This window comes from Eleutherodactylus coqui, chromosome 2 (assembly GCF_035609145.1).
Source record: "Eleutherodactylus coqui strain aEleCoq1 chromosome 2, aEleCoq1.hap1, whole genome shotgun sequence".
Taxonomy (NCBI): domain Eukaryota; kingdom Metazoa; phylum Chordata; class Amphibia; order Anura; family Eleutherodactylidae; genus Eleutherodactylus; species Eleutherodactylus coqui.
The window spans coordinates 163,551,196-163,575,683 of NC_089838.1; the positions used below are offsets into that span (position 1 = coordinate 163,551,196).

The 24,488-nt window shown below is 44.5% G+C and overlaps 1 protein-coding gene across 2 annotated transcripts in view; it reads left to right on the forward strand.

The window, feature by feature from the left end:
• The window catches only part of HDAC10 (histone deacetylase 10), a 52,243-nt gene continuing 27,755 nt past the window's right edge, over positions 1-24,488 (forward strand). The window contains exons 1-5 of one of the 2 annotated variants that reach the window (XM_066591871.1): positions 1-80; positions 17,493-17,556; positions 19,168-19,302; positions 22,325-22,421; positions 23,124-23,221. In XM_066591871.1, the coding sequence (XP_066447968.1) occupies positions 17,495-17,556; positions 19,168-19,302; positions 22,325-22,421; positions 23,124-23,221 (392 nt within the window). In that variant the 5' untranslated portion in view covers positions 1-80; positions 17,493-17,494. Of the gene's footprint in view, positions 81-14,249; positions 14,305-17,492; positions 17,557-19,167; positions 19,303-22,324; positions 22,422-23,123; positions 23,222-24,488 lie in introns of those variants that run through there. The other variant, XM_066591870.1, reaches the window with a different exon arrangement.

Here is a 24,488-nt window from a genome sequence, read left to right on the forward strand (position 1 = left end):
TTGCAGTAGCCCTCGTGGACAGCTGGAAACAGGATCACAAAGCAATGGATCAGAGGGGCATCAGCACAAAATAACATCAGGTAATATACTCTTCTCCTTTCAGTCCTCATTCTCTTAAGTGTGATAATAAATATTTGCTTTATTGGGCTGCTCCTGTGCTCATAAGGAAATAGAACTCCAGCAGCAGTGCCAGGGATTTGCTTATTTCAAAATAATAGTTTTGTAACTACCAACTTCCTGATACAGGCCACATATAATTTCAGTGTAAATAAATAGCAAGATTTTAGGGCAGACACAAACTGTTACAAAAAGAGGAAATTAAACATGCACTGCACTTTTAACAAATATGTGTGATAAATGATGTCAGCCATAACTAGCAAAAGTGGAAATCACTTTATCTAAAATTATATTTTTCTACTGAAAAATCATTCTGCAGTGCTAGCCACTAGGGGTTTCACTCCTTTAGAATTTGCTGTTGGCTGCCTGTTGTCATGTTAAGTCCATCCCTTGTAACAAGATGAATTATAGGATGTGGTGATGGGTCTTCTTTGTTGTTATCTGTAGAAATCTTTTAGAGAAGGGAGGGGGGACGAGGGAGCTGCTTGAGGGAGACAGAGGCAAAGAGACTCATACAGATGTAGACATGGTTGGCTCTACTGTTTTATCTTACTGCAGTGCTAGAATTACTTCTACACTGCTCAGTACTGCTCTATAATGTACTACATGCTGCTTTTGAGGGTGCGATACAGAAAGATAGAGAAGACATCCTTCTTTCTTTTAGTCCCTGGAAGTTCCTTTAAGTATTGGTGTTTGCATGGATACACAAATTTTTGCAGGCCACTGTCAAGACATTAAAATGCCACCCATCTCCATCTCTCTTGCTAGCCGTTTACTTATCATAAATGATTAGGAGATCCAGTGAGTGACATTAGAAGGGTTTTTATTTCTAGGAATTACAGAAAAATACAGGGTTCTTACAAATTATCTTCCTGATCGAAGATCATTTGAAACACTCATAATTGACATTTTATGACACTCAGATACATACATTTAATATAAATGGAAAGAAAAACTAAAAAAGTTTTAATGCAGAACAACACAAATATTTTCCACATCAGAGGTGCTCAATGTGTAGTGTAACACGATTAACTGATGCAATGGCTTCTGTGATGCATACTCGTAGATCATGAATGGTGGGGGAACTCTATCTTTAACACTACCCCATAGAAACAAAGGTTGAGTCCGTGCCATCCGTGCAGAAGGAGCTGGTTGTGACTTACACCCGGCCTCCGATTACAACAGCAGGGATCGGTGTTCTCACTGCGATCATAGCCTTTCTGGTTCAAGTCCCCTACAGGGATGAAGAACATGTAAAAATAAAAACGCAAATTAAAAGTAACAAAAAATTATTTTCCCTTTTTGTATAAAAAATATATATGTATTTGGTATCATCATATCCGTAACTACCTGTATAATAAATTGAACACACTGTTTATCCCACAAGGCAAAAACTGTAAATAAAACAACAAAAAACTAAAGAGCGAACCCAAAATGCTTATTTTGTTTATTTTGCCTCAAAATAAAACGCAATAAAAATGATCAAAAAAGCCTATGGACCCCAATATGGTACTAATAAAAACTGCAGCTCATCACACAAGAAAAGCACCCTCATATGGCTCCATCAAAAAATTAGAAAGTTATAGGACTTTGAACATAGCGATGTAAAAAGTAATAAATAAAAACTGTTTTTATTGCGCAAAAGTGGAAAAACCAAAATATATATGTATAATTCTGGCATCGTCGTAATTGTACTGACCAGCAAAAAAAAGGTATCCTGTCATTTATTGTATGATTAATGCATAAGAAAAGCAAAATTGATGTGTTTTTTTCTCCCTGCCCTCCAAAAAAAATAATAAAAGCTTTATAATATCTTATATGTAGCCCAAAAATGGTACCAATAACAGGTGCAGTTCACCATGCAAAAAACAAGCCCTCAAATGGCCATGTTGAGGGAAAATTTAAAATGTTAGGCATTTTGAAAAGTGGAGAGGAAAATCCCTCAAAAATCATTGCGTTCTTATGGCCAAAATAGGACCGTGCCCTTAAGGAGTTAATGAGGGGGTGTCTTTATGAGACAATTGATTTAATCACTACAAAGCCCAGCATAGTACATCTCATACTACAGTATTTCTGTATACAAAGAAAAAGAATGATAAAATGTTAATAATTATTTTCAATTGAAAGCTGCAGCAAAAGCAGAGCTAATGAAAATAGACATATAGACTGTGAAAGGGTGAAAAGTTAACATTACAGCAGTAACTATAGTAACTTACTTGTAAGTGGAGGATGAATGCCGATCCACTCAAAGCACAGGAAAATATGCCCAGCTTTTTATGCGGAATAAAAATATGAACGGAGATACCATTATAACCGCAATACAAAATGAGGAACACTTTACCAAATAATCGTCTGAATCAAAGAGCCTTTTCATTTTTAAAAATGTTCTAATATTGCTGTGATCACTCTTCTATTCATATACTGAAAGTAAAGTGTATGAAAAGGGAGAAAAGAGAATTTGGAAATTTAAAGAATACAAAAATACATTTTGACTCTAAGGCCAAATTTGACGTCTGGCAGAGTATTCTTAATGTATATTACTGGCCGCTCTGTTGTCGGGGGACTCTCCAGCATGTCACATACTGCAGTACTGGCTCTAGCCCACAGATGGCGCCATTGTATGATGACAGAAAGAGAAAGCCCCCTAGGAAACCCTGAATCTAAAATTGGATTGCAAAGGGTTAAAGGAATGCTGCCATCCAATAGGTGGTGCTGTAGAGATATTGTTCCATCTTCCTTGTTTGCAGGTCTGAAGGAGAGATTTCATATTTCTTGTAACAGGACTAATTATTTACTGTTATGGTCATCCCTCCCTGGTATTTATTTTAATGCTAATAATCCCAATATATCTGTGCCCTCTTACCCTCTGTCTCTGGTATTTATCTAGTGCAAATTAGTTCACCATGTTCTTGCCCTCCCATTTGATCATGTGATTATATATACAGTGGGGAAAAAAGTATTTAGATACCAATTGTACAAGTTCTCCCACTTAAAAAGATGAGAGAGACCTGTAACTGAAAGTCCGTGTTGCCTAGCGACAGCCCCAAAACATCACTGCTCTTGAGGAGATCTGCATGGAGGAATGGGCCAACATACCAGCAACAGTGTATGCCAACCTTGTGAGGACTTAGGGCTCATGTCCACGGGCAAAATATGATTTAAGATCCGCAGCGGATCTCCCGCATGCGGATCCGCATCCCATAGGGATGCATTGACCACCCGCGGGTAGATAAATACCCGCGGATCGTCAATAAAAGGGATTTTAAAAAAAATGGAGCATGGAAAAATCCGGACCATGCTCCATTTTCGTGCGGGTCTCCCGCGGGGACGGCTCCCGCGGGCTTCTATTGAAGCCTATGGAAGCCGTCCGGATCCGCGGGAGACCTAAAATAGGAATTTAAAGTATTTACCATCCGGCGCGGGCGGGGAAGGTCAGCTGTTCCTCACGGCCGCATCTTCCCTGCTTCGGCTCGGCGGATGTGCCCGGCGCATGCGCGCGGCACGTCGGCGACGTGCCGGCGACGTGCCGCCGGCGTCAGGAATTCATCCGCCGGCCGAAAATGAAGATCCGGCCGTGAGGAACAGCTGATCTTCTCCGCCCGCGCCGGATGGTAAATACTTTTAAATTCTTATTTTCGGCGCTCATGTCCGCGGGGCAGGAGGGACCCGCTGCAGATTCTACATGTAGAATCCGTAGCGGGCCCGATTTTCCCCGTGGACATGAGGCCTTACAGAAAACGTTTGACCTCTGTCATTGCCAATAAAGGATATATAACAAAGTATTAAGATGAACTTTTGTTATTGACCAAATACTTATTTTCCACCATAATTTGCAAATAAATTTGTTAAAAATCAGACAATGTGATTTTCTGGATGTGATTTCTCATGTCGTCTCTCATAGTTGAGGTCTACCTATGATGTCAATTACAGGCCTCTCTCATCTTTTTAAGGGTGAAGTCACACGAACGTAAACGGCTCGGTTTTCACGCCGAGCCGATATACGTTGTCCTCGTGTGCAGGGGGGGGGAGGATGGAAGAGCCAAGTGCAGGAACTGAGGTCCCGCCCCCCTCTCTGCCTCCTCTCCGCCCTCTGCACTATTTGCAATGGGGAAAGGTGGGCGGGGCTAATTCTCGGAACTTAGCCCCGCCCCGCCCCGCCTCTTCCCATTACAAATAGTGCAGAGGGGCGGAGAGGAGGCAGAGAGGGGGCCGGGAGCTCAGTTACTGCTTCTGGCTATTCCATCCTCCCCCCCCTGCACACGAGGACAACGTATATCGGCTCGGCGTAAAAACCGAGCCGATATACGTTCGTGTGACTTCACCCTAAGTGGGAGAACTTGTGCAATTGGGATATGACTAAATACTTCTCCCCCCCCCCCCCCCCACTGTATATATATCTTTAGATTTGTTCCGCTTGAGAAAAGACCCTGGGAGGTCCAAAAGCTTGCTATAACATCATGTATTTTTGTTAGTCATTAAAAGGTATCATTTGTACAAAATTACTTGATTTCTCTTACTGAGAACACTCACAATCAAAGCTATTGTCACTTTTTTTAAATGGCCTCTTAAACTTTCTAATTTACTTATATTAAAAATGTTGCTGCTTTTAGGATAGGTCAAGTCCCACTTTGCTGGTTGCTAACATATTGCAGCCAGGGCTCACCCTTTAAATATCTCCACAAGTATATTTTATGAATACTGTAGACATGTGCAAGAAAAAGTCCTGGAGGGAGTGTACATTTTACCCAAATGCTTAGCCTGGGTAAGATAAAGCTCCAGTCCAGGTCTTCCTTCTGGGGAGCTCAGCTGGTCTATTGAGGTAATCACTGGGACATAAAAGGCTGCAAGCTCCGACAGTCAGGTTGAGAGCCTGGAGTGAGAACAGGCTCTGGTGGACGCCTGCTGTTTGTTGACCATTGCTGCAGAGGTGAGTACTGCTGTTTTGTTAGCACCTTGACGGCCAAGCATTTGTTTTGCTGATTGCATAAAGTGTATATGCTGCCAGTGATGATTGTTTTCCACTGAGTTTTCTGTTATCTCTGAATATTCAAGAAAATAGTTATTCGGACTTTTACATGGATGAAGAGTGCCGCTGTGTCTTCGACCCTCATCCCAACGCAGACATTGCCACATATGGTGGAGCGATGTGGGCACGTCTGATTGCTAGGGGCAACAGAAGGACAACCTGTTGATGTTTAAATCTAAATCTGCTTAGGTCTTGGGTGAAACTTGCTGCTACCATGCAAACACAGTCCACTGCGCTAGAGGAGCTGGTCAAGCAGCTGATTCAAGCAAACGCTCACTTGCACCAGGTGAACACTCAACAGCAACAAGCGTTTAAACGCCAACTTCAGGCATAGCAGGAACAAATTGCACTGCTGAGAGAGACCGTTGCGGGGTGCCCTGCAAGAGAGGAGGAAAAGGCAAGCGTTTGTTTTGTTGGTTGCGCAAAGTGTAGGTGTTGCCAGTGGAGATTGTTTTCTACTGAGTTTTCGGTTATCTCTGAACATTGTATCTTAGGCTGAATGAAGACGATGTGGTCCATCTAGTTCAGCCTGTTGCAATCCGCCCTTGTTGATCCAGAGGAAGGCAAAAAACCCCAATGAGGCAGAAGTCAATTAGTCCTTCCCGACTCCATAATGGTAGTCCGAATAATCCCTGGATCAACACTTGATAGTTCCTTACCTGTCTGTAGACCCGGATCAACAACTGGCTGGTCACCTTATGTCTATATCCTGTAATATCATAGCGCTCAAGAAAGACATTTAGTCCTCTCTTAAACTCCTCTATGGATTTTGCCATCACCACATCCTCAGGCAGAGAGTTCCACAGTCTCACTGCTCTTACAGTAAAGAACCCCCTTTTTGTTTTGGTGATGAAACCTGCTTTCTTCTAGATGTAGAGGATGCCCTCTTGTTACCGTTGCAGTCCTGGGTATAAACAGATCCTGAACATTCAAGCAATAAAGATATTTGGACTTTTGCATGGACTGAGAGTGCCACTGTGTCATCACCAACCCCCACCCCTGTGCAAACATTGCCACAATACAATCACCACATGAACCCAGCATATGGTCTCTAATTATAATAGATATACCATTTTATGCATACAGCATTAAATTGATTGGATGCAGAAGCAAAGTGCTCTATACATTGTAAAGGTGGGAGAGGCAATGTGTGGACTGAGCCCTGGCTGCTCTTCCTATATGCAAGAGCTGCCAGCAAAAGAGAGACTTGATCTATATTAAAAGCAAATACAAGTATATTAGAATTGTCATTCATTTGTAGCAATTAATTCTGGACAATGAAACAAAGCACAATCAGATCACCCAGCCGGATAACCACAAGCACACTAGTTCCAGCAAAAGCCGCTCTTTCATGGCATGACCCACTTCCAGTCCATAGCCATAAAAGTTGGCGTGCGCCTTTTGGCAGAAATAAATGCTCCGTCCCACTGTTTTTCCTTTCTTTAGGGAAGTATTTATAAAACATACACTGATTTGTAAAGGTCCATTTACATGGGACGAATGTTGGGCAAACGATGCCTGACACTCGACCCTGTGTTTCCTCGCTCCCATGCTGTTGCTGGAGCTACAGAGCTGGCTCGCTCACAGAGCGGCCAGCAGGGGAGCGGAGCAGTGCAGGAGATTTCTCTCCTCTCGCTTCCCCGCCTCTTTCCATTCACTTAATACAGCGGCTGTTCAGTACTGAACAGCCGCTGTTTACACTGAACAATGAGCGATGAGCTCATCGTCCATCGTTTAGGCAGCATAGAAACAAAGGGACGAGTGTCTGGCATCGTTTTCCTGACATTCGTGCCGTGTAAATGGACCTTTAAACTATGTTTGATAAAGGAGTTTATCTCTGAAAAAAGCTGCATAACCTCATTGCCTGATATGAATATATGGTGAGTATACATTGTATGCCTTTATTTACCAGTTTTATTGAAATAAAAAAGAAAACTAGGTTATGCACCCCAGCCTGTTGGCATTGCTACGAGCCTTCCTGGATTTTAGAGGAGTAAATCATCTCTCCTATTATCCTTCCCTTCTATCTTATGGACCCACGAGGAGTGCTGGACTTTTTTTTTCATCTTATTTCTTCCTTGTTTAAACAACCAACGTATTTCCATACCCTGGGGACATCCCGTGATGCTCTCTTTGCCTACCAGAATGGTCTGACGGATTCGGTAGCAGAATGGACCAATAATTACATTAAAGACAGTCTTGAACCAGCAGTGTGGACACCTGTCGTTTGACAGACGTTCCACACCAGGTGAGTCCCCCTTCACATATACGCTATCTATTTCACTAATTTCATCCATCAGTTGGAGCGCGATCCTTATTACATATTTTTGTCTCGGATTTCCCGGAGTAGTGCTGTAGCGGCCCAGAATAACGGGGCCCCCTCAATAATGTCTGCTATATGTTGTCTGTATTGTCTTGTATATTGTCTTTGAATGAGGAATGAATCAGCAGAATATGTTTTGGAGTTTGAAGCACTGAATGGGTTAATGTCTGCAAATGAGCTGTTTCTGGAAATGCATCATTTTGTGTTGTAAGTTTGGAGTCATGTGACCTTGCTTGATACATGTGGTTGCAAGAGTTTTGTGAGGTCCTCTGGTTCCGGTCTTGGTTTGGCAAGAAACTCACTCAGACACCTTCAGTTCTGGGCCTGTCTCACCAAGGGAGTGCCAGTGGTCTATTAACCCACTGAGGAACTGAGAGAGTGGAACTGCCATTGCAGTGTGGAGTGTATGCCAAACGTGAGTGCCGACTGTTAGGAGAGCTGGTGAGAAAGAGGCGTTCGTACCGGGCATGGAGCCCTACAGATAAGTGGGCTTGTAGATTCCTCTGTGAACCCGTGATTTCCTCCCTGTTGCACCACTTTGTGATTTCTGCACCAATTGTCCTGTTGGCGTGAGTAATACTTTGAAAGAACTGTAAATACGTTTCTACAAGTAAAAGCATTGCCGACCATTCCCAACTTTGATATTTAAACTTGCCCTGTGAGTGTGGACCATTTATTTCACCATTCAGATTCACCGCAGAGGAATAAACAGTGGCGTCACCCATGACAACAGACCACCAAGGTAAACCGCGTATTGGGTTACCCTTTGAATGGCCTGCCCTCAGTTACTTGGACGGGTCCCATGCTACCCTCAGGGTGGGAGATGGCAGAGCTCTACCCCGCTGTCTCCTGGGCTCTGGGTCCACTCCTCGGACGCTGCAGTGCCAGTCATCCACTCTTCCACTTAGCAGACAAAAGGTGTAAAGTCCAGCATGTATGGTGAAAATAGATAGATGCCTTTATTCAAAACTTCATGAAAAAATGCAAAACATCAAATGAAGCAGGGGATGGATGCTGCTGACACATTTCAGACAGTAGCGTCATTACTTATACCCTCCTTCCGATTGCAAGAGGATATAAGCTAATTAATTTGGTACACCTCTTTCAGCTGCATAGAAATAACTTATGTAAAAACCTCTTATATATAGAAAACATGAAAAAACAAACATGTGAGATCTGAGAACCAAACATAACTGATACACATTTTAATAATGTAAGATCCAGTATGTTCCTCACATTCAAGAAGACTTGCCTCCAGTCTCCTCACCTGAAGGGTTTATTAAACCTCTCAAGAGCATAAAATACAGAATTAATCTCCTGCATGGACAGAACCCACTAGATAGATTGTGCGCTGAAGGGTTACTTGAATCCCTGATGTGTAACTGATATCCTCTATTTTAATTCTCTCGTTGTGCAGCCCACGTAGGACAACTTGCATGCCACAGATTCAATATAATACACTGCATACATGCTGTTACAGTTTATGTACTGGTTTATTGATTGTTGCCTACTATTTAGAACATTCCTTATTGAGTCTTTCTAGCATATTTAAAGCATAAACATTCCAGTTCTGTTCTACAAACAAATGCTGGATTGTCAGAGTTTCTGGATTATTGAAAGTAGGACTTTGCCAATACAAGATTTGAAAGAACGAATTAATTTTCCAGTCTTACTAGTTGATTATTCAGTTTCCTCATCCATGAAGAAAAACAGAAAAAATAACCAAAAATGGCATAATTCTGATCTCTGCATATTCAATTCCATTTTCTAGGTCTTTTATATTTGCTCTAGTAGAATAAAGTACTATATATAAATAATAGACAACAGCTCCTCCTAGTGGCTGTTAAATTATAGGATACAGGTAGACAGTGACTTCATGCAACCAAAACAATTGCAAAGAGTCAAAAACTACAAATAGAAGTGGTTCATCAACATATCATTTTAATTGGTTCTGGAATGACCATTGTACTGTATGTTGAAAATATTGTATGTTGAAACCTTAACTCCATGGGAAACTGCCAGTCAAAAATCTTTGGACAGCATGAGCATTCAGAGTTTCGGGGTAAATATTCAATGGCGGATTATTAAAGGGGTCGTTGGGGCGGTCGCCCCAGGCCCAAGGCTCTACGGGGGCCAACAGCCACCCAAGCTGTTTCTATTATAATCCGCTATTGTCAGTCGTCCCACCTACGGAGCGGCTAAGGTCGGCCTCTCATAATCAGGCCAGTGCCGTTCCTGAAGCTTCACACTCTGTGCTCAGGGATGGATTTGGCCAGGGGTGGGGGTGGGGGGAATTTGCCCCCTAGGCTGGCTCTTCAGAGAGGCTTAGGGCCCCCGGGTGTCCATCCATTAATGCAACTTGTCATGACTAGCACTAACACAGGACGGCAGCACTGTGGACAGACTACGATTTTTCTGCTTGTCTTCGATCTGGTGCTTAAAAGCACACTGAGAGAAGGAAGTGCCAGGTCATGATAAGTCGCACCAATGGATGGAGTTTAAGAGATGGAGTTTCTGACCCTAAACTGTCTCTAAGATGCAATTGCTAGCATAGTAAACTGCATTACTTATGCAATATAGCTTGTTATGCCTATGACAGCAGCCTAATAGACACTGCTGGCCTCAGGGTCTAATAGGCAGCATTACATGGTGGACACGGAGGCCTTTGTCAGGCGTTAAGCAGCTATGGGAACCCATCAGGATATGGTGGGGTGTTGATGGATGACAGGATGGAGCCCTCTCCGCCTGTCAACCACTAACATGCTGTGGTTGCTATTGACTGCGATATGTAAGGGGTAAAACTGCTGAGATCTGAGTTTTCTTCACTCTCGGCCATTAGAGCAGAAGCTCGGCTTTTAATAGCCAGCCGAATCCATCTCTTCCTGGCACGCATATACAGGTTTAAAGCCTCTTAGTGATCACCATAAAAAGGCATATTGGCGGTCACTAATAGGCTAACCCCTGGGTGACCTTGACATCTAAATACTCGCGGAATCTCAATGACGTGTATGTACAGCATTGCATGGAAAGCATGTCCCACAGAAGACGTCTATGTCTGTCATTTAGGGGTTAAAAGTGATTTGATAACCCCATGTACCTCACAGGACCAAAACCTTCCGCAAAGACGTTTGTCTGTTTAAGCCCTTAGGGCTCATGTCCACGGGGAAAATATGATTTAGGATCCGCAGCGGATTACCTGCACGCGGATCCGCACCCCATAGGGATGCATTGACCACCCGCGGGTACATAAATACCCGCGGATCGTCAATAAAAGTGATTTTTAAAAAAAATGGAGCATGAAAAAATCTGGACCATGCTCCATTTTCATGCGGGTCTCCCGTGGGCTTCTATTGAAGCCTATGGAAGCCGTCCGGATCCGCGGGAGACCTAAAATAGGAATTTAAAGCATTTACTCACCCGCAGCGGACCGGGAAGCTCTTCTCTTCCTCACGGCCGCATCTCCCTTGCTTCGGCTCGGCGGATGTGCCCGGCGCATGCGCGCGGCACGTCGGCAACGTGCCGGCGACGTGCCGCCGGCGTCAGTAATTCATCCGCCGGCCGAAAATGAAGATCCGGCCGTGAGGAAGAGCAGAGTGTCCCCGCCCGCTACGGATAGGTAAATGCTTTTAAATTGCTATTTTCGGCGCTCATGTCCGCGGGGCAGGAGGGACCCGCTGCAGATTCTCCATGGAGAATCTGCAGCGGATCTGATTTTCCCCGTGGACATGAGGCCTTAGGCTAACGCCTGGCTGCAGAATTTTTCAGGGGAAGCGAATGCTGTAAAAAAAACACCAAAAAAGCAATGATTTTCCTAAAAATGCGATATGTGAAACCACCCTTAAACATATGGGCGTGATTTTGTCCCGTTATGGGTCTGTGAAAATCACGGCCACATTACGAGATGAAGCAAAACCATTGATTTTAATGCTTTTTTTTTTAAAACTCTTGCGCAATAGCGCAGAGTTTGAATGGTCCGGAAGAAACCCTAAATACTTAGGTTCATGTGCAACTACACTTCGTAGTGCCACATACACCTATGTGGTTCTTTTATTGCCCAGCCTATGCCAGTTCAGGCTGGCTGCTCATTGTGGGATGCTTTTCGGAAGCACTGTGTTTGTGCTACATTTACACATCCAATTGGATCACTGTTTGCTGACAGAACAGTCAACACACTAAATGCATACTTACACGGGTCAATGATTGTGAACAAACGCTCATCAGAAAGCTCCGTCACCCGATCATTGCCCATGTAAGCGGGCAGCAATCAGCTGACGAACAAGCACAACCTCCTTCATCAGCTCATTGTATCTTTTGTGCAGCTGGAAAAATGAATGGTTCCCACCAGCACCTCTCCCTGTGTGAATGGGGGATGTGCTGCCGACAGTGAAATGATCTTATGGAAGATACGTTAAGGGCCAGGTAAATGGGTGCTAATCTTGGTGATCGGCGCTAGTCAGACGCCTATATCAGCTTGTGCGATAGCGAGCTTCGGCTAGGTTTTGTCAGCATTTTTTGCAGTTTTGAAGTTGCAATGACAACTATATGGAACAAAGTGGCAGAAGAATGCCAACCCTTCAGCATGCTGCATTTCTGGACCCCCTGGGCGTATTTGTGCAATACACAGCAAATACAGATCAATAGGGTTTTTTCACATGCGCATATATTTCCTGTGCATTTCCGTTACGAAAAAAAGCAGCATGCTCTATTTTCCTGCGCATTTGTGCACTAAAAGTCCAAGTAGAGGTAAAAAAGAGGAATGTGCAAATGCGAGCAAAATACGCTAGGAGTTCCATGAAAAAACTGCGCAATTGTGCAGGAAAAATAATACATCTTGAATGTATTAGACTAATTAGCCATTTCCATTGGTGCATCTTTGTTTGCCTCCGGCAATTTAACATGCTTTGTGCGTAGAAAAAGTACAGTAAAACACGCCGATGTGCGCAAAAATGCATCGTTCATTCAGCAAATACACAGCGCTAATACACATACGCTGGTGTGAAGGGGGCCTAAGGTCGGCTTCACACGGCTCTTAGCATATTTAGGCATTGCCTATTTTACTGTATTTTTGTGCTCGGGTGTGCCCTACGTATTTGTGCGCACAAAATAACAAGCGAGCATGCTCTATTGATTTCAATGGGCTGCTAAGTTTAATCTGTGCTATTTTCGTGTGTGATACGGTCAATGAGTTCTAATCACAGTATATAGCGCACACATATTTTGCAGGGGAAACATTTCATTGGGGTTGGTTACATGTGTGTTTTTTGCGTGTGCATCTTGGTTATGCAAAAAAAAACCGCAGCATGACCTATTTGGTGCGTATTGTGCACAAAAATAGCAGATATTAATTATTTGCGTAATAATATCAAAGGGAGCTTTCTTGTTTGAACCCCTGACCAGGAAGCGCTGGGGAAAAAACTACAAGCAAATGTGCCGGAGCTCCGGGAGGAGAAGTGCGTGGGAGCGGACAGCACCTGTAAGGTAACATACTAGCAATTATTAGGAAATTATAGGATCCGTGTTTCTGGCATTTTTTACTCCGAAAGACTTTTGCTAAATTCTGCCCTGTGGAATGCTATTATTAATAAAACCTCCTTTCGGGATTTACTAAAACCAGCTCTTAACCCAGCGTATCCTGGAGTAAAACAAGCTGCATATAGAGAGAGGTACACCTCCTGGACAATTGGGTATATATTTGACAGTCTATATACTAGTAAAGCAAACCTACAACGGCTATGAGCAGACGTGGATTTGCGCCATTATTTATGTCAGGTTCAGTAGTGGTTATGGTAAATCTGTGGGAGGCCATGTCCCTTCTGGGAAACGCCGATCACTTCTCTAAAGACTTGAAAAGTGAGGGAAAAAACAAGACAGCAAAGCGGAAGCTCTGCTCTCCATATCAGCAAATATCTGATCATTTCTGGCATTTCGACAGCCAGAATAGCGTTGACGCCTGTGCCTGGGTGAGGGGTCACTTGTACAATGAATGGCCTGTGACCGCCGCAGCTTCTTCTGGACTGGCGCAGCGGGAACTGGAGCTCCTGTGCCGGACTATTTCAGGGTACCACTTTTTGATTTTACGTTTCCTCGCTATAATTTTTTAGTCATGGACACCCCCCGTTAGCATTGTGATTGGGACATACAGGTGTGTCAGTGTGGCGTCTGCTCCATAACACAGCAGGACAAGGAACAAACTTTATGAACCTGAGAAAGACTAAAAGAACCCTTGGTTGCCCATAGCAACCAATCACAGTGCGGCCTTCATTTCTCAGACCGCTCTGGTAAGATGAAAGCTGTGCTGTGATTGGTTGCTACTTGTAAGTTTCGTTTTTAATAAAATGTGCTCCCAGAGGTCCATGCAGGAGACCACAGCAGACATGGATACTATAATATAGACATCCAATACACAGTAGGACATACAGGGATACACTGGCAGCATTAAAACACCCCACAGTGTCCCAACAGGTCATAAAATAACTTTCTTCTGAAGTCTCTGTTAGTGGCAACCGCGGTATAAGCAGGACTACTTCTGTAATATTAGCACCCAGGACTTTGTGTCACGCTATTCAAGACTGGAGCGTCCAGAACAACGGTTTAGTCACGTGTCCCCTGGACGGGTCTCGTCACAAACTAGTCTTGGTCTCCGACAAAATGGCGGCGGCGCAGTTTCCCGCGCTAGAGCATCCTCGTACGGAGGAGGGCGGGCATGTATTGTATTTCAGCCCCAGTTCAGTAGCATTGAGCAATTCCAGCAACCTCATTGGTTGTTGGGGGTCACGTGTTCGGCATACGTGCACGAGAAGCAGCTGTGCACGAGAAGTACGAGCTGAGAGGAAGCTAGGTAAGCTGTGTTTGCTCATGATTATCCAGTTTGCTAGCATGTGCTTATGTTTGGTTGTGTTTATGCATCTTTATGCACTTCTTATGCAGTTTGCTGGCATGTGCTCATGTTTGGTCAGGAGGGCTTGTTTTTTGCAGGAGGGGTTGTATCTTCTGGCGGTACTATTTAATGTATCGTATAATGTACTGAAAAACTTCCAAGTTCAGTGAAATGTGGAAAAAAAAGACATTCCGCCATCTTTCAGTGCATCTGGTTTCTACGGCGCACAAACTACAACAAAAATGACATGATAACTTTATTCTACGGGTCGGTACGATTACTCCGATCCCAAACTTGTATAGTGTTTTGTTAGCTGTACTAGATTTTTATATATATATATATTTTTTTTTTTTCCAAAAATATAAAAAAAAATATTTTCTGTCCCCATTTCTGACCGGCAATATTCTTTAACATTTTTCTGTCAGCAGAGTTGTTAGGGCTCATTTTGCGCCGGGCGTCCTGCAGTTTCCGTTGGTGCCATTTTTGAATGCGACTTTTTGATCGCTTTTTATAATTTTTTTCTTATAGACTGGGTGACCAAAAAATAAGCACAATTTGGTGTTCTTATTTTTTTTTTTTTCTAACGGCGTTCACTATGTGGGGTAAATTATACGTTCCTTTGATAGATTGAACATTTACAGACGCAGCGATACCAAATATGTATTTTTGTTTTATTTAGTTTCTTTTATCATAAATATGGCAAAAGAGGGGGTGCTATAAACTTTTATTAGTGTTTTTTTTTTTGTTTTGTTTTTTTTTATTAGTAAAACTTTATAAATCTTACTTTTTTTTTCTTAGTCCCCACAGGGGACAACAACGGGGATGGCTTGATAAGCATTTTGCCATGACAGCCCTAAGGGCTTTCAGAAGGCCCCTGGCTGCCATGACACTCACACGTCTCCCTGTGATCTCATCACATGGGGCTGTACGGGACCCCGAACATCAGTCAGGCAATTTAAATGCCACTGTCAGAATTGACAGCGGGATTTAAGGGTAACGGCTCTGATGATCCACATCCCACCCATGATTTGCCTGTCTAAAAGGGATGCACGAGCACCGGCGGTGACGTCAGCAGCTCGGGCAACGAGAATTGTGACATCACGTTGAGTGTAAAAGGGCCATAATTCCTCGTGTGATGTAAATGCTATGTATTCTACATTGCAGATTCGTTTGTGGAAAATCCGCAGTCTAATATAACATAGAATACAGCAGCGTAAATTAAAGGGGCTGTCTCACGCCGAAACGGGTTTTTTTTTGTTTCAATAGGCCCCCCGTTCGGCGCGAGACAAACACAAGGGATGGGTTAAAAATAAAAAAAAAATAAAAAAAAAAAAAATTTTTCACTTACCCGAATCCCCGCTCTGCGGCGACTTCATACTTACCTTACCAAGATGGCCGCCGGGATCTTCACCCACGATGCACCGCGGGTCTTCTCCCATGGTGCACCATGGGCTCTCTGCGGTCCATTGCCGATTCCAGCCTCCTGATTGGCTGGAATCGGCACACGTGACGGGGCAGAGCTACGAGGACCAGCTCTCCGGCACGAGCGGCCCCATTCACCACGGAGAAGACCGCACAGCGCAAGCGCGTCTAAAATCACCAGAAGGCGGCGATTTTAGATGGATCCATGGTGACTGGGACGCTAGCAACGGAGCAGGTAAGTGAATAACTTCTGTATGACTCATAATTAATGCACGATGTACATTACAAAGTGCATTAATATGGCCATACAGAAGTGTATACCCCCACTTGATTTCATGAGACAACCCCTTTAAGCGGCGGGGCGGATTTGAATTCCACAGCATATCAGATTTATTATGCCACTCTTTAAGGCCAGGCTCGCACCACCGTGTTTCCGGGTGCCGCATGTGTATATCTCATGTGCAAGCACACAATGACCATGCGTGCTGCCAATCCCCATACAATATCTTGATGTGTACGTGTGCATAATACGCGCCAAGATAGAACATGCTGCAAATTGTGCATGTATTTCGCACGGCTTGTGTGAGCGACATAATAAAAGTGTATGGGAGATGGCGGGTTATACGCAATGAGCATGCAGTCATGTGAGTCCAGCCTTAGGCCGCTTTCACACGGCCGAGAAACTCGCACGAAATATATGCGTTGCGAGAAGCACAAAACTTGTGCGAATAAGAACACGAGTCATATAAATGAGCGGCATGTCCTATCTCTCCGCGTTCCTTGGAACACATCGCCCATTGTTTTCAGTGGGACAGTAAAACACATCACATGCAATATACAAGCGAGGTTTCCCATTAAAAACAATAGAAAACAATTGTGGATTCTCTAAAGCAGCTGAAAGCCACGACGGAGGGTCGCTACTTTATTTTGGTGATGGGAGGCATCTTTGCCATAAAAGCAGCGTGTAAACACACACTTGCGAAAGCAATATCAGGCCAAGAAGCTCATATCGCACGTGCCCATATGCAGGTATGCTAAATCACTGGATGGAATTTATGATGACTATGTACCAAAATCCATGGCAATTCCATAGGTAACACATGCGGATTATGACAGACTACATGTCCCGTGTGGTTGTACCCCTACAGCGTCTCCAACTGTGGACAAGATTTAGTGGGGCTAAATATTTGTGGACGTGGTTTTTTTTTTTTTTTCTCCTTCCCTTTCCTTCCAAATATAATAAGGTTGTTTATTAGTATCAGTCATATCTTCCACTTCAGAACGGCATGTGAATAAGGGCTCCTATCGGTGCGTATGGCATCCAGTGCACTGCACATGGCCGCGTATGTGGTCATGCGCAGTGTGACTTTTATTCTTTAAAATTCCCTGCTATGTCGTATAGCGGGATTGCATATGTATCGTCGCCCATACGCAATGTTTTGCATATGGACTGCATTGCATACATTAGAATAGAAAAGAATAGGGCTCACACTGTGTGATATGCGGTGAAATATAGCGTGCTGCGAACTTTTTCACGTACGTATCCACACGCTAATGTGAACGCATCAATGAAAGTCCATTTACTTTCATTGACTCCATTCTCCGCATATCACGCAGATGTGCATTGCTTGCGTAATACGTGGTGAAAACACGGTTGGTGTGGATAAGCCCTAAGTAGATGTGCTATCATCAGTGTATCATATGTACATTATTTTGATGTTTTTCAGCCATGACGGGCACAGCACTAGTGTACGATGAAGAAATGATGGGCTACAGGCTGCTCTGGGACGAGTAAGTAATCTGCACAGCGCTCTGGAATATAAGCGACAGGACATATAATGACCCCTGGCATTTCATTTCATTCTAATGACTAGCAGTGAATTTGGTGTATAGGTGATCATACTGGTGAGGTGGAAGGAAGCTGATGGTTGAATGAAGAATCGCCTGGTGAATGATTGTTTCGCAGACGCAGCCATTCATATTCTAGGCTTCATTTACATCAGCATTGGAGCCTCCAATCCTGGATGAAGTGGCACTAGGTTATCCAGGAAAATGCCCGACTGCATAACCACCGCCGAACGGACCTCGTCATACTCAGCAGGGTCCATCCGCTCCGTCGTGTGCTGGGTTTGGAACTTCCTCTTTGTCCATCATTCAGCTCCTCGGTTGGAGCCAAACATTGGAAAGTGTGTGACTGAGCCCTTAGTCCATGTTGGGCATTTCAGTTGTTCATACTAGACGTGCCCAGTGAAACCGGGAGACGGGTGAATCCGCTCTCCGGGAATATTCCTTAAAATAAAAAATTCTTATTGAAAAAAAGATGTTTCATCTGACAAAATTTTGACCGCAGACAACTTGTTTCCGGACAGTGACACTGTAATCGGGCAACTGAAACTATTGATTGTTACATTTCACCTGACGAATCATCATTTGGTTGTAATCGCCCATTTTCATCAGAGTCTACTTTGTATGGGGATCTTAAAGGGAAGCTGTCGGCCACTTTTAGTCCTAGAAGCTAAGCTTATATGCTGAAAGTAGGTCAGACGGTAAGTTCTGGAATGTGTTATACTTACCTCCGACGTTGTTCCCCTGGTGTCAGTGCTAAAAGTTGTCTGTTTATTCTAATTTTATAACAGGTGAACTACTTTGCGTTGTGCTCAATGTGTTGGGCGGTGGCTTTCAGCATTTACACTGGGGGATCGACAGGCTGAGCTAAGTATAATGCCTGGTGTAGACACAACGATTATCGCTCAAAAAAATCTTTTGAGCGATTAATTTTTTTTTTTTTTTTTTTGTGGTGTGATAATTGTTGTGTGCTTAACAGCACAAGGTGATCGCTCAAACATTGAGCGATCACCTTCCGCTCCGAGCAGAGGATGCAGAAGACAATCGGCCCCGCTTGTCTTCTGCATCCAGCTGTTCCCCCGCTCAGAGCGCCCAGCTGTTATACAGCCAAGCGCTCCAACGGAGGATGCAGAAGACAAGCAGAGTGGCCCCGCTTGTCTTCTGCATCCAGCTGTTCTCTGCTCGGAGCGCACGGCTGTTATACAGCCGAGCGCTCTGAGCGGGTATGGAGAACAGAGCTGGACCACTCTGTTCTTCATACCCAGCCTGTCATCAGGGAGCGAGATACAGCTGTAACAATAGTATCAGCTGTATCCTGCTGTGAATTCCTGATAACTGATCAGCGATCATCCACGGCTTAACGAAAACAGCGATTATCACTCAAAAGACGGCTTTGAGAGAAAATTGTTGTCTAAATCAGCCTTTACACATACCCTGAACTCAGTAGTTCATCTACTTTCAGCCCTACGAGCTAAGCTTAAGTGACAAAGTCTCTTTTGCAATGGTTTTATCTTTGACATGTAAATATAGCTTAAAGTGCTGTCTGTCCCTTGTCAGTCCGGAGTGTGCTATTGAGGTGCCAGAGAGACTGTCGTCTTCCTACAAGAGGCTCCAGGACTATGATCTTGTAAACAGATGTATCCAGTTACCTGTCAGAGAGGCTACGGAGGAAGAGATAAGGCTAGTTCACAGGTCTGTATAGTCTAAAGAACACTTCTGCCTGATTCGCTTTTATGTAAATTAAGTTTGAGTACGTTTATACGTTGCATATTTTGGTGTGGATACGCACCAAAACTGCGCCAAAATGTGCACCATTTGGTGCATGTTTTGATGTGGATGCGTAGCACACCTCTTCAGTTGAAAAAGTGAAATCTGCTGCAGATCCGCCTAAAAATCTGCATCAAATGGTGTGGAATTTAGCACAATCTTTCTGCTGCGGAAAATCGGCACTAATTAAGTTTCTTCTAAACATACCCTAAGATCATCCAGACCCTGTCTGCTTGCCAGTATGACACAGAGTAGAGAGACGCTACTGCATGCCAGGTGAACTGGTGTGTGTGTGTATATGTCCCATTAATTAAAATGTCAACCTGGACAGGAGAGAGAGGCTGCATGTCCACGGACGTGAATCCACAGGCGATAAATCACTGGCAGATCACGCTGTGTGAAGCTTTCGATAGCGTTGCTATGGAAAGCGCGGCCGCGGCTTCCACGAGCGGAAAATCATTGATTCTCCGCCCGCGTGATCTAAATTGCGGCATGCTGTCAGATAGGCTCACCTCTGAGACACCTCCCCCTTGATATTCCGCAACGGTCGTGGACACGGGGCCTTAAAGGGGTTGTCCCGCGCCGAAACGGGTTTTTTTTTTTTTTCAATAGGCCCCCCGTTCGGCGCGAGACAAACCCGATGCAGGGGTAAAAAAAACAAACCGGATAGTACTTACCCGAATCCCCACGCTGCGGCGACTTCTTACTTACCTTGCTAAGATGGCCGCCGGGATCTTCACCCACGGTGGACCGCAGGTCTTCTCCCATGGTGCACCGTGGGCTCTGTGCGTTCCATTGCCGATTCCAGCCTCCTGATTGGCTGGAATCGGCACACGTGACGGGGCGGAGCTACGAGGAGCAGCTCTCCGGCACGAGCGGCCCCATTCAGAAGGGAGAAGACCGGACTGCGCAAGCGCATCTAATCGGGAGATTAGACGCTGAAATAAGACGGCACCATGGAGACGGGGACGCTAGCAACGGAGCAGGTAAGTGAATAACTTCTGTATGGCTCATAATTAATGCACAATGTACATTACAAAGTGCATTAAAGGGGTTGTCCCGCGGCAGCAAGTGGGTCTATACACTTCTGTATGGCCATGTTAATGCACTTTGTAATGTACATTGTGCATTAATTATGAGCCATACAGAAGTTATAAGAAGTTTTTCACTTACCTGCTCCGTTGCTAGCGTCCTCGTTTCCATGGAGCCGCCTAATTTTCGGCGTCTAATGGCCAAATTAGATGCGCTTGCGCAGTCCGGGTCTTCTTCTTTTCTCAATGGGGCCGCTCGTGCAGGATGCCGGCTCCGTGTAGCTCCGCCCCGTCACATGCCGATTCCAGCCAATCAGGAGGCTGGAATCGGCAATGGACCGCACAGAAGCCCTGCGGTCCACCGAGGGAGAAGATCCCGGCGGCCATCTTCAACTGGTAAGTAAGAAGTCACTGGAGCGCGGGGATTCAGGTAAGCGCTGTGCAGTTTTTTGTTTTTTTTTAAGTCCCTGCATCGGGGTTGTTTCGCGCCGAACGGGGGGGGGGTTGAAAAAAAAAACCCCCGTTTCGGCGCGGGACAACCCCTTTAATATGGCCATACAGAAGTGTATAACCCCACTTGCTTTCGCGGGACAACCCCTTTAAAGGGTCGTTCCATCAGTGACACTACAGTGTTTTACTACATGGTGCCATTCAAATGATTGGTGATATCAAGTTCTTCATAGCCAGAACGACATATTGCACATCTGCCACATTGTGTTGCCATAAGACTTTGTTCACATCACGTTTTTAACTGTTGTCTGCAGAGAACACTACGGTAAGGCCTCCCTCACACAGGGCGTTTGTAGAAACGTATACTGCAGATTCCGCCCCGTTTCAGCAGCGCTGGCATACTTTATGCCAGCGTTTTGGCTGCGTTTTCAGCTCGGCTGAAAACGCAGCCAAGAATGCTGAAAAAAAAAGTAAATACTCACCTAGCCGCTGCAGTCCGGGTCGCGGCCGCTGCTCTCTGCCGCTGATCCGGGCTTCCTCTGCACTCAGAAGTCTATTGCCGGAGGCCAGGTTTGAGAACCCCGACTCCGGCAATAGAGTGCTGTGATTGGTTGTCGGCGCTTGCTCGATGCCCAATCACAGCCCTTCATTGACTGTCTCAGCCAATCAGAGCTTGCCGGCACTGATTGGCTGAGACAGTCAATGAAGGGCTGTGATTGGGCGCCGACAACCAATCACAGCACTCTATTGCCGGAGCCGGGGTTCTCAAACCTGGCCTCCGGCAATAGACTTCTGAGTGCAGAGGAAGCCCGGATCAGCGGCAGAGAGCAGCGGCCATGACCCGGACTGCAGCGGCTAGGTGAGTATTAACTTTCTTTTTTTCTGTCTACCTAGCTGGGGCAGATTCTCGGGGTAGGGCTTCTATTACAAGCCCTCACCCCGAAAATCGGCGAGCGGTTAACGCTGCCAAAAACGCGGCACCAAGTGTTGCCGCGTTTTCAGCAGTGCTAAAACCGCTGCCCATTCATTTCAATGGGCGACGCAGGACTGAAAACGGCCAAAAATAGAACATGCATCGCTGTCAAAGCGCAGCGTTGGGAGGCGCTGCGTTTTCAGCCCTGTGTGAGCAGCCCCATTGAAATGAATGGGTGTGTTGTACAGCGTTTAGCGCTGGGCTGAAAAGGCAGCGCTAAACGCTGTATAAAACGCCCTGTGTGAGGGAGGCCTAAAAGATGTGCTACAAACATAGCCTAGCCTAGATGTAAAGAATCTGTCCGTATGTGTTCTATCGCTCGTCCTCGTATAACGTCTAGCCTTTCAGATGGATAAGAAGATAAAAGAATATCTTTAACCTTCTGTATCTGCGTTTATTATATTAGCCGCACACTCAATTTAGTTTTCGATATCTAAATTGTAATATTAATTTACATATTTAGCGCACTACTGATATCTTCCTACCTTTTCAGTCCTGAATACCTTGATGTAGTTAAAAGTACTCAGTCCATGGATGTAGATGAGTTGAAGAAAACCTCCCAGAAGTATACTGCTGCGTACTTTCACCAGGTAGTATCTGTACGACAATGCTGTTAGTGTCAATATGATATAATCTCCTCACTGAGTATCAATCAGTGTAACTTGTTAAAGACTTGCAGATTATATCGCTGTTTGTGTTTTATGGTGTTTTTAGCTGTGCGTTTGTGTTGTGAAATTTGAAATAACATTGAGATCTATGAAGGAATCTTGCATCCACAATCCACAGCACACGTAGAGGATTCGGCTTTCCATGCAGAAAATATACTTTGCGTAAGAGTTGCTTTTTTTTTTTTTACGCCTCAGGATAACCTCAATAAGTGGTGTAAGTTAGACATGAGTGTCTAAGGATATGCCAAATTTATCATCCAGCATGAGCCACTGTGATAAATTCGGCCCATTTTCAGACTAGTTTGTTTAAGCTGTCTGCTAGGCCTCTCTCAGATAGGTGTAAGTTGCTGCATGCCGATAATCCCTGTACACTGTCTTTGTGTGTATGTATGTGTAATGCACGCTAAGATATTGCATACCGCAATTTTTTTTTTTCTTTGCACACATTTCTCGCACTGTGTGAGAGGCATAGTTAAAGTCTATGGGAGATCGGTATTACGCATATGCAAACACTGTGTGAATAATACGCAATGACTATATGCTCATGTGAGAGGCCATAGACTTAGTAAATCTGCTACGTTGTGTTTAATAATTCCTACATTGCATATGTTGAATTCTTTGCAGAACTCTTACCGCTGTGCTAAGCTGTCACTTGGCGGCACACTGCAACTTATCGATGCTGTGATGTCGGGAGATGCTCAGAATGGAATGGCTCTAATAAGGTAATGAAAATAGCCAGAGAAAGAATGATCGGCATGGTTGTTTCCCCCTGTAGGTGACTTATAGACTCTACTTTAAGCAACAAACAACTAGCCGCAAACAAATGGTGTACTGTAGCTTGTGTGTCTTGGAAACTGTACTCCTGCTTTTATGCCCCATTGATGGCAGTTTTAAATATTTTTCGTGTTAAGTTCCCTACAGCCCCACCATATTCTGCTGCCTCCCAGTGTATGTGGGTATGTATTAGTACTAGCATATTTACCCAGCTTTGCCTGAGTTAATTTGGTACAGGTGTTTACGTGATGTTCGTACTGAAAATGTTATGAAGTCGTGGTTATTTCAGAGGAATTAGGAATAAAATATGTATACACAGAGGAGTGTTTGAATCTCCTCAGACTGCATGTACTGATGTCTCTCTGCAGAATGTGCCACCCCTCCCACTCTCCTCACTTGTTACCGTTTAAAGTAATGCCCCTTTTTATTCAAATTTACCCTCAGACTGGAGGTTGCAGCTCTTTCTTAGCCTTAAAGGCATGCTCCATCCCTGCAGTTAATGGCAGCTGCTTTATGTACTTTACAGCCTTTCTGTATGTGTCAGTTATATTCTCCTGAGTATATACACGCAGATGTGAGGTAGATTCTCCTGAGTATATACACGCAGATGTGAGGTAGATTCTCCTCAGTATATACTTACTAGTAATTATTAGGAAATTATAGTACCAGTGTTTCTGGTGGCGCAATGCCCTACACGTGCTATATGCACGCAATAAACGCACAGCTCTGCTGCGTTGCTTTAGCATATGAGCTGCACGTGATTAACGAACCTCAGCAGCTCACTGTGGAGACATGCTCGCTCGTAGCTTCCGCAAATGAGCTGCACGTGATTTATGAACTTCAGCAGTTTGCTGAGGAGACATGTTTGCTCATAGCTTTCGAATATCAGCTGCATGAGATTTACAAAGGTCAGCTGGTGCCTGAGTTGAAATCGTGGTTTGTTGCTGTGTCATGTAAGCTGCATTAGCTTCATGGCGGCATTGAACCCTCTGTGGTGACATGTTTGCACGACAACGACGGTTTGTTTCAACACTGGACAACACTTGACTGTTAGATGAAGACTGGACTGATGTTGGCGGCATTAGCACTTCAGATGACATATCACGTTCAGGAGCTGTGAAGATAGTGGGGAAAGACTGTGCTTCATTGTTGTTGGTCAATATGCACCACCAGCTATGTATGTGGACATTTGTGAGGTGTTATTTATTGGACTCT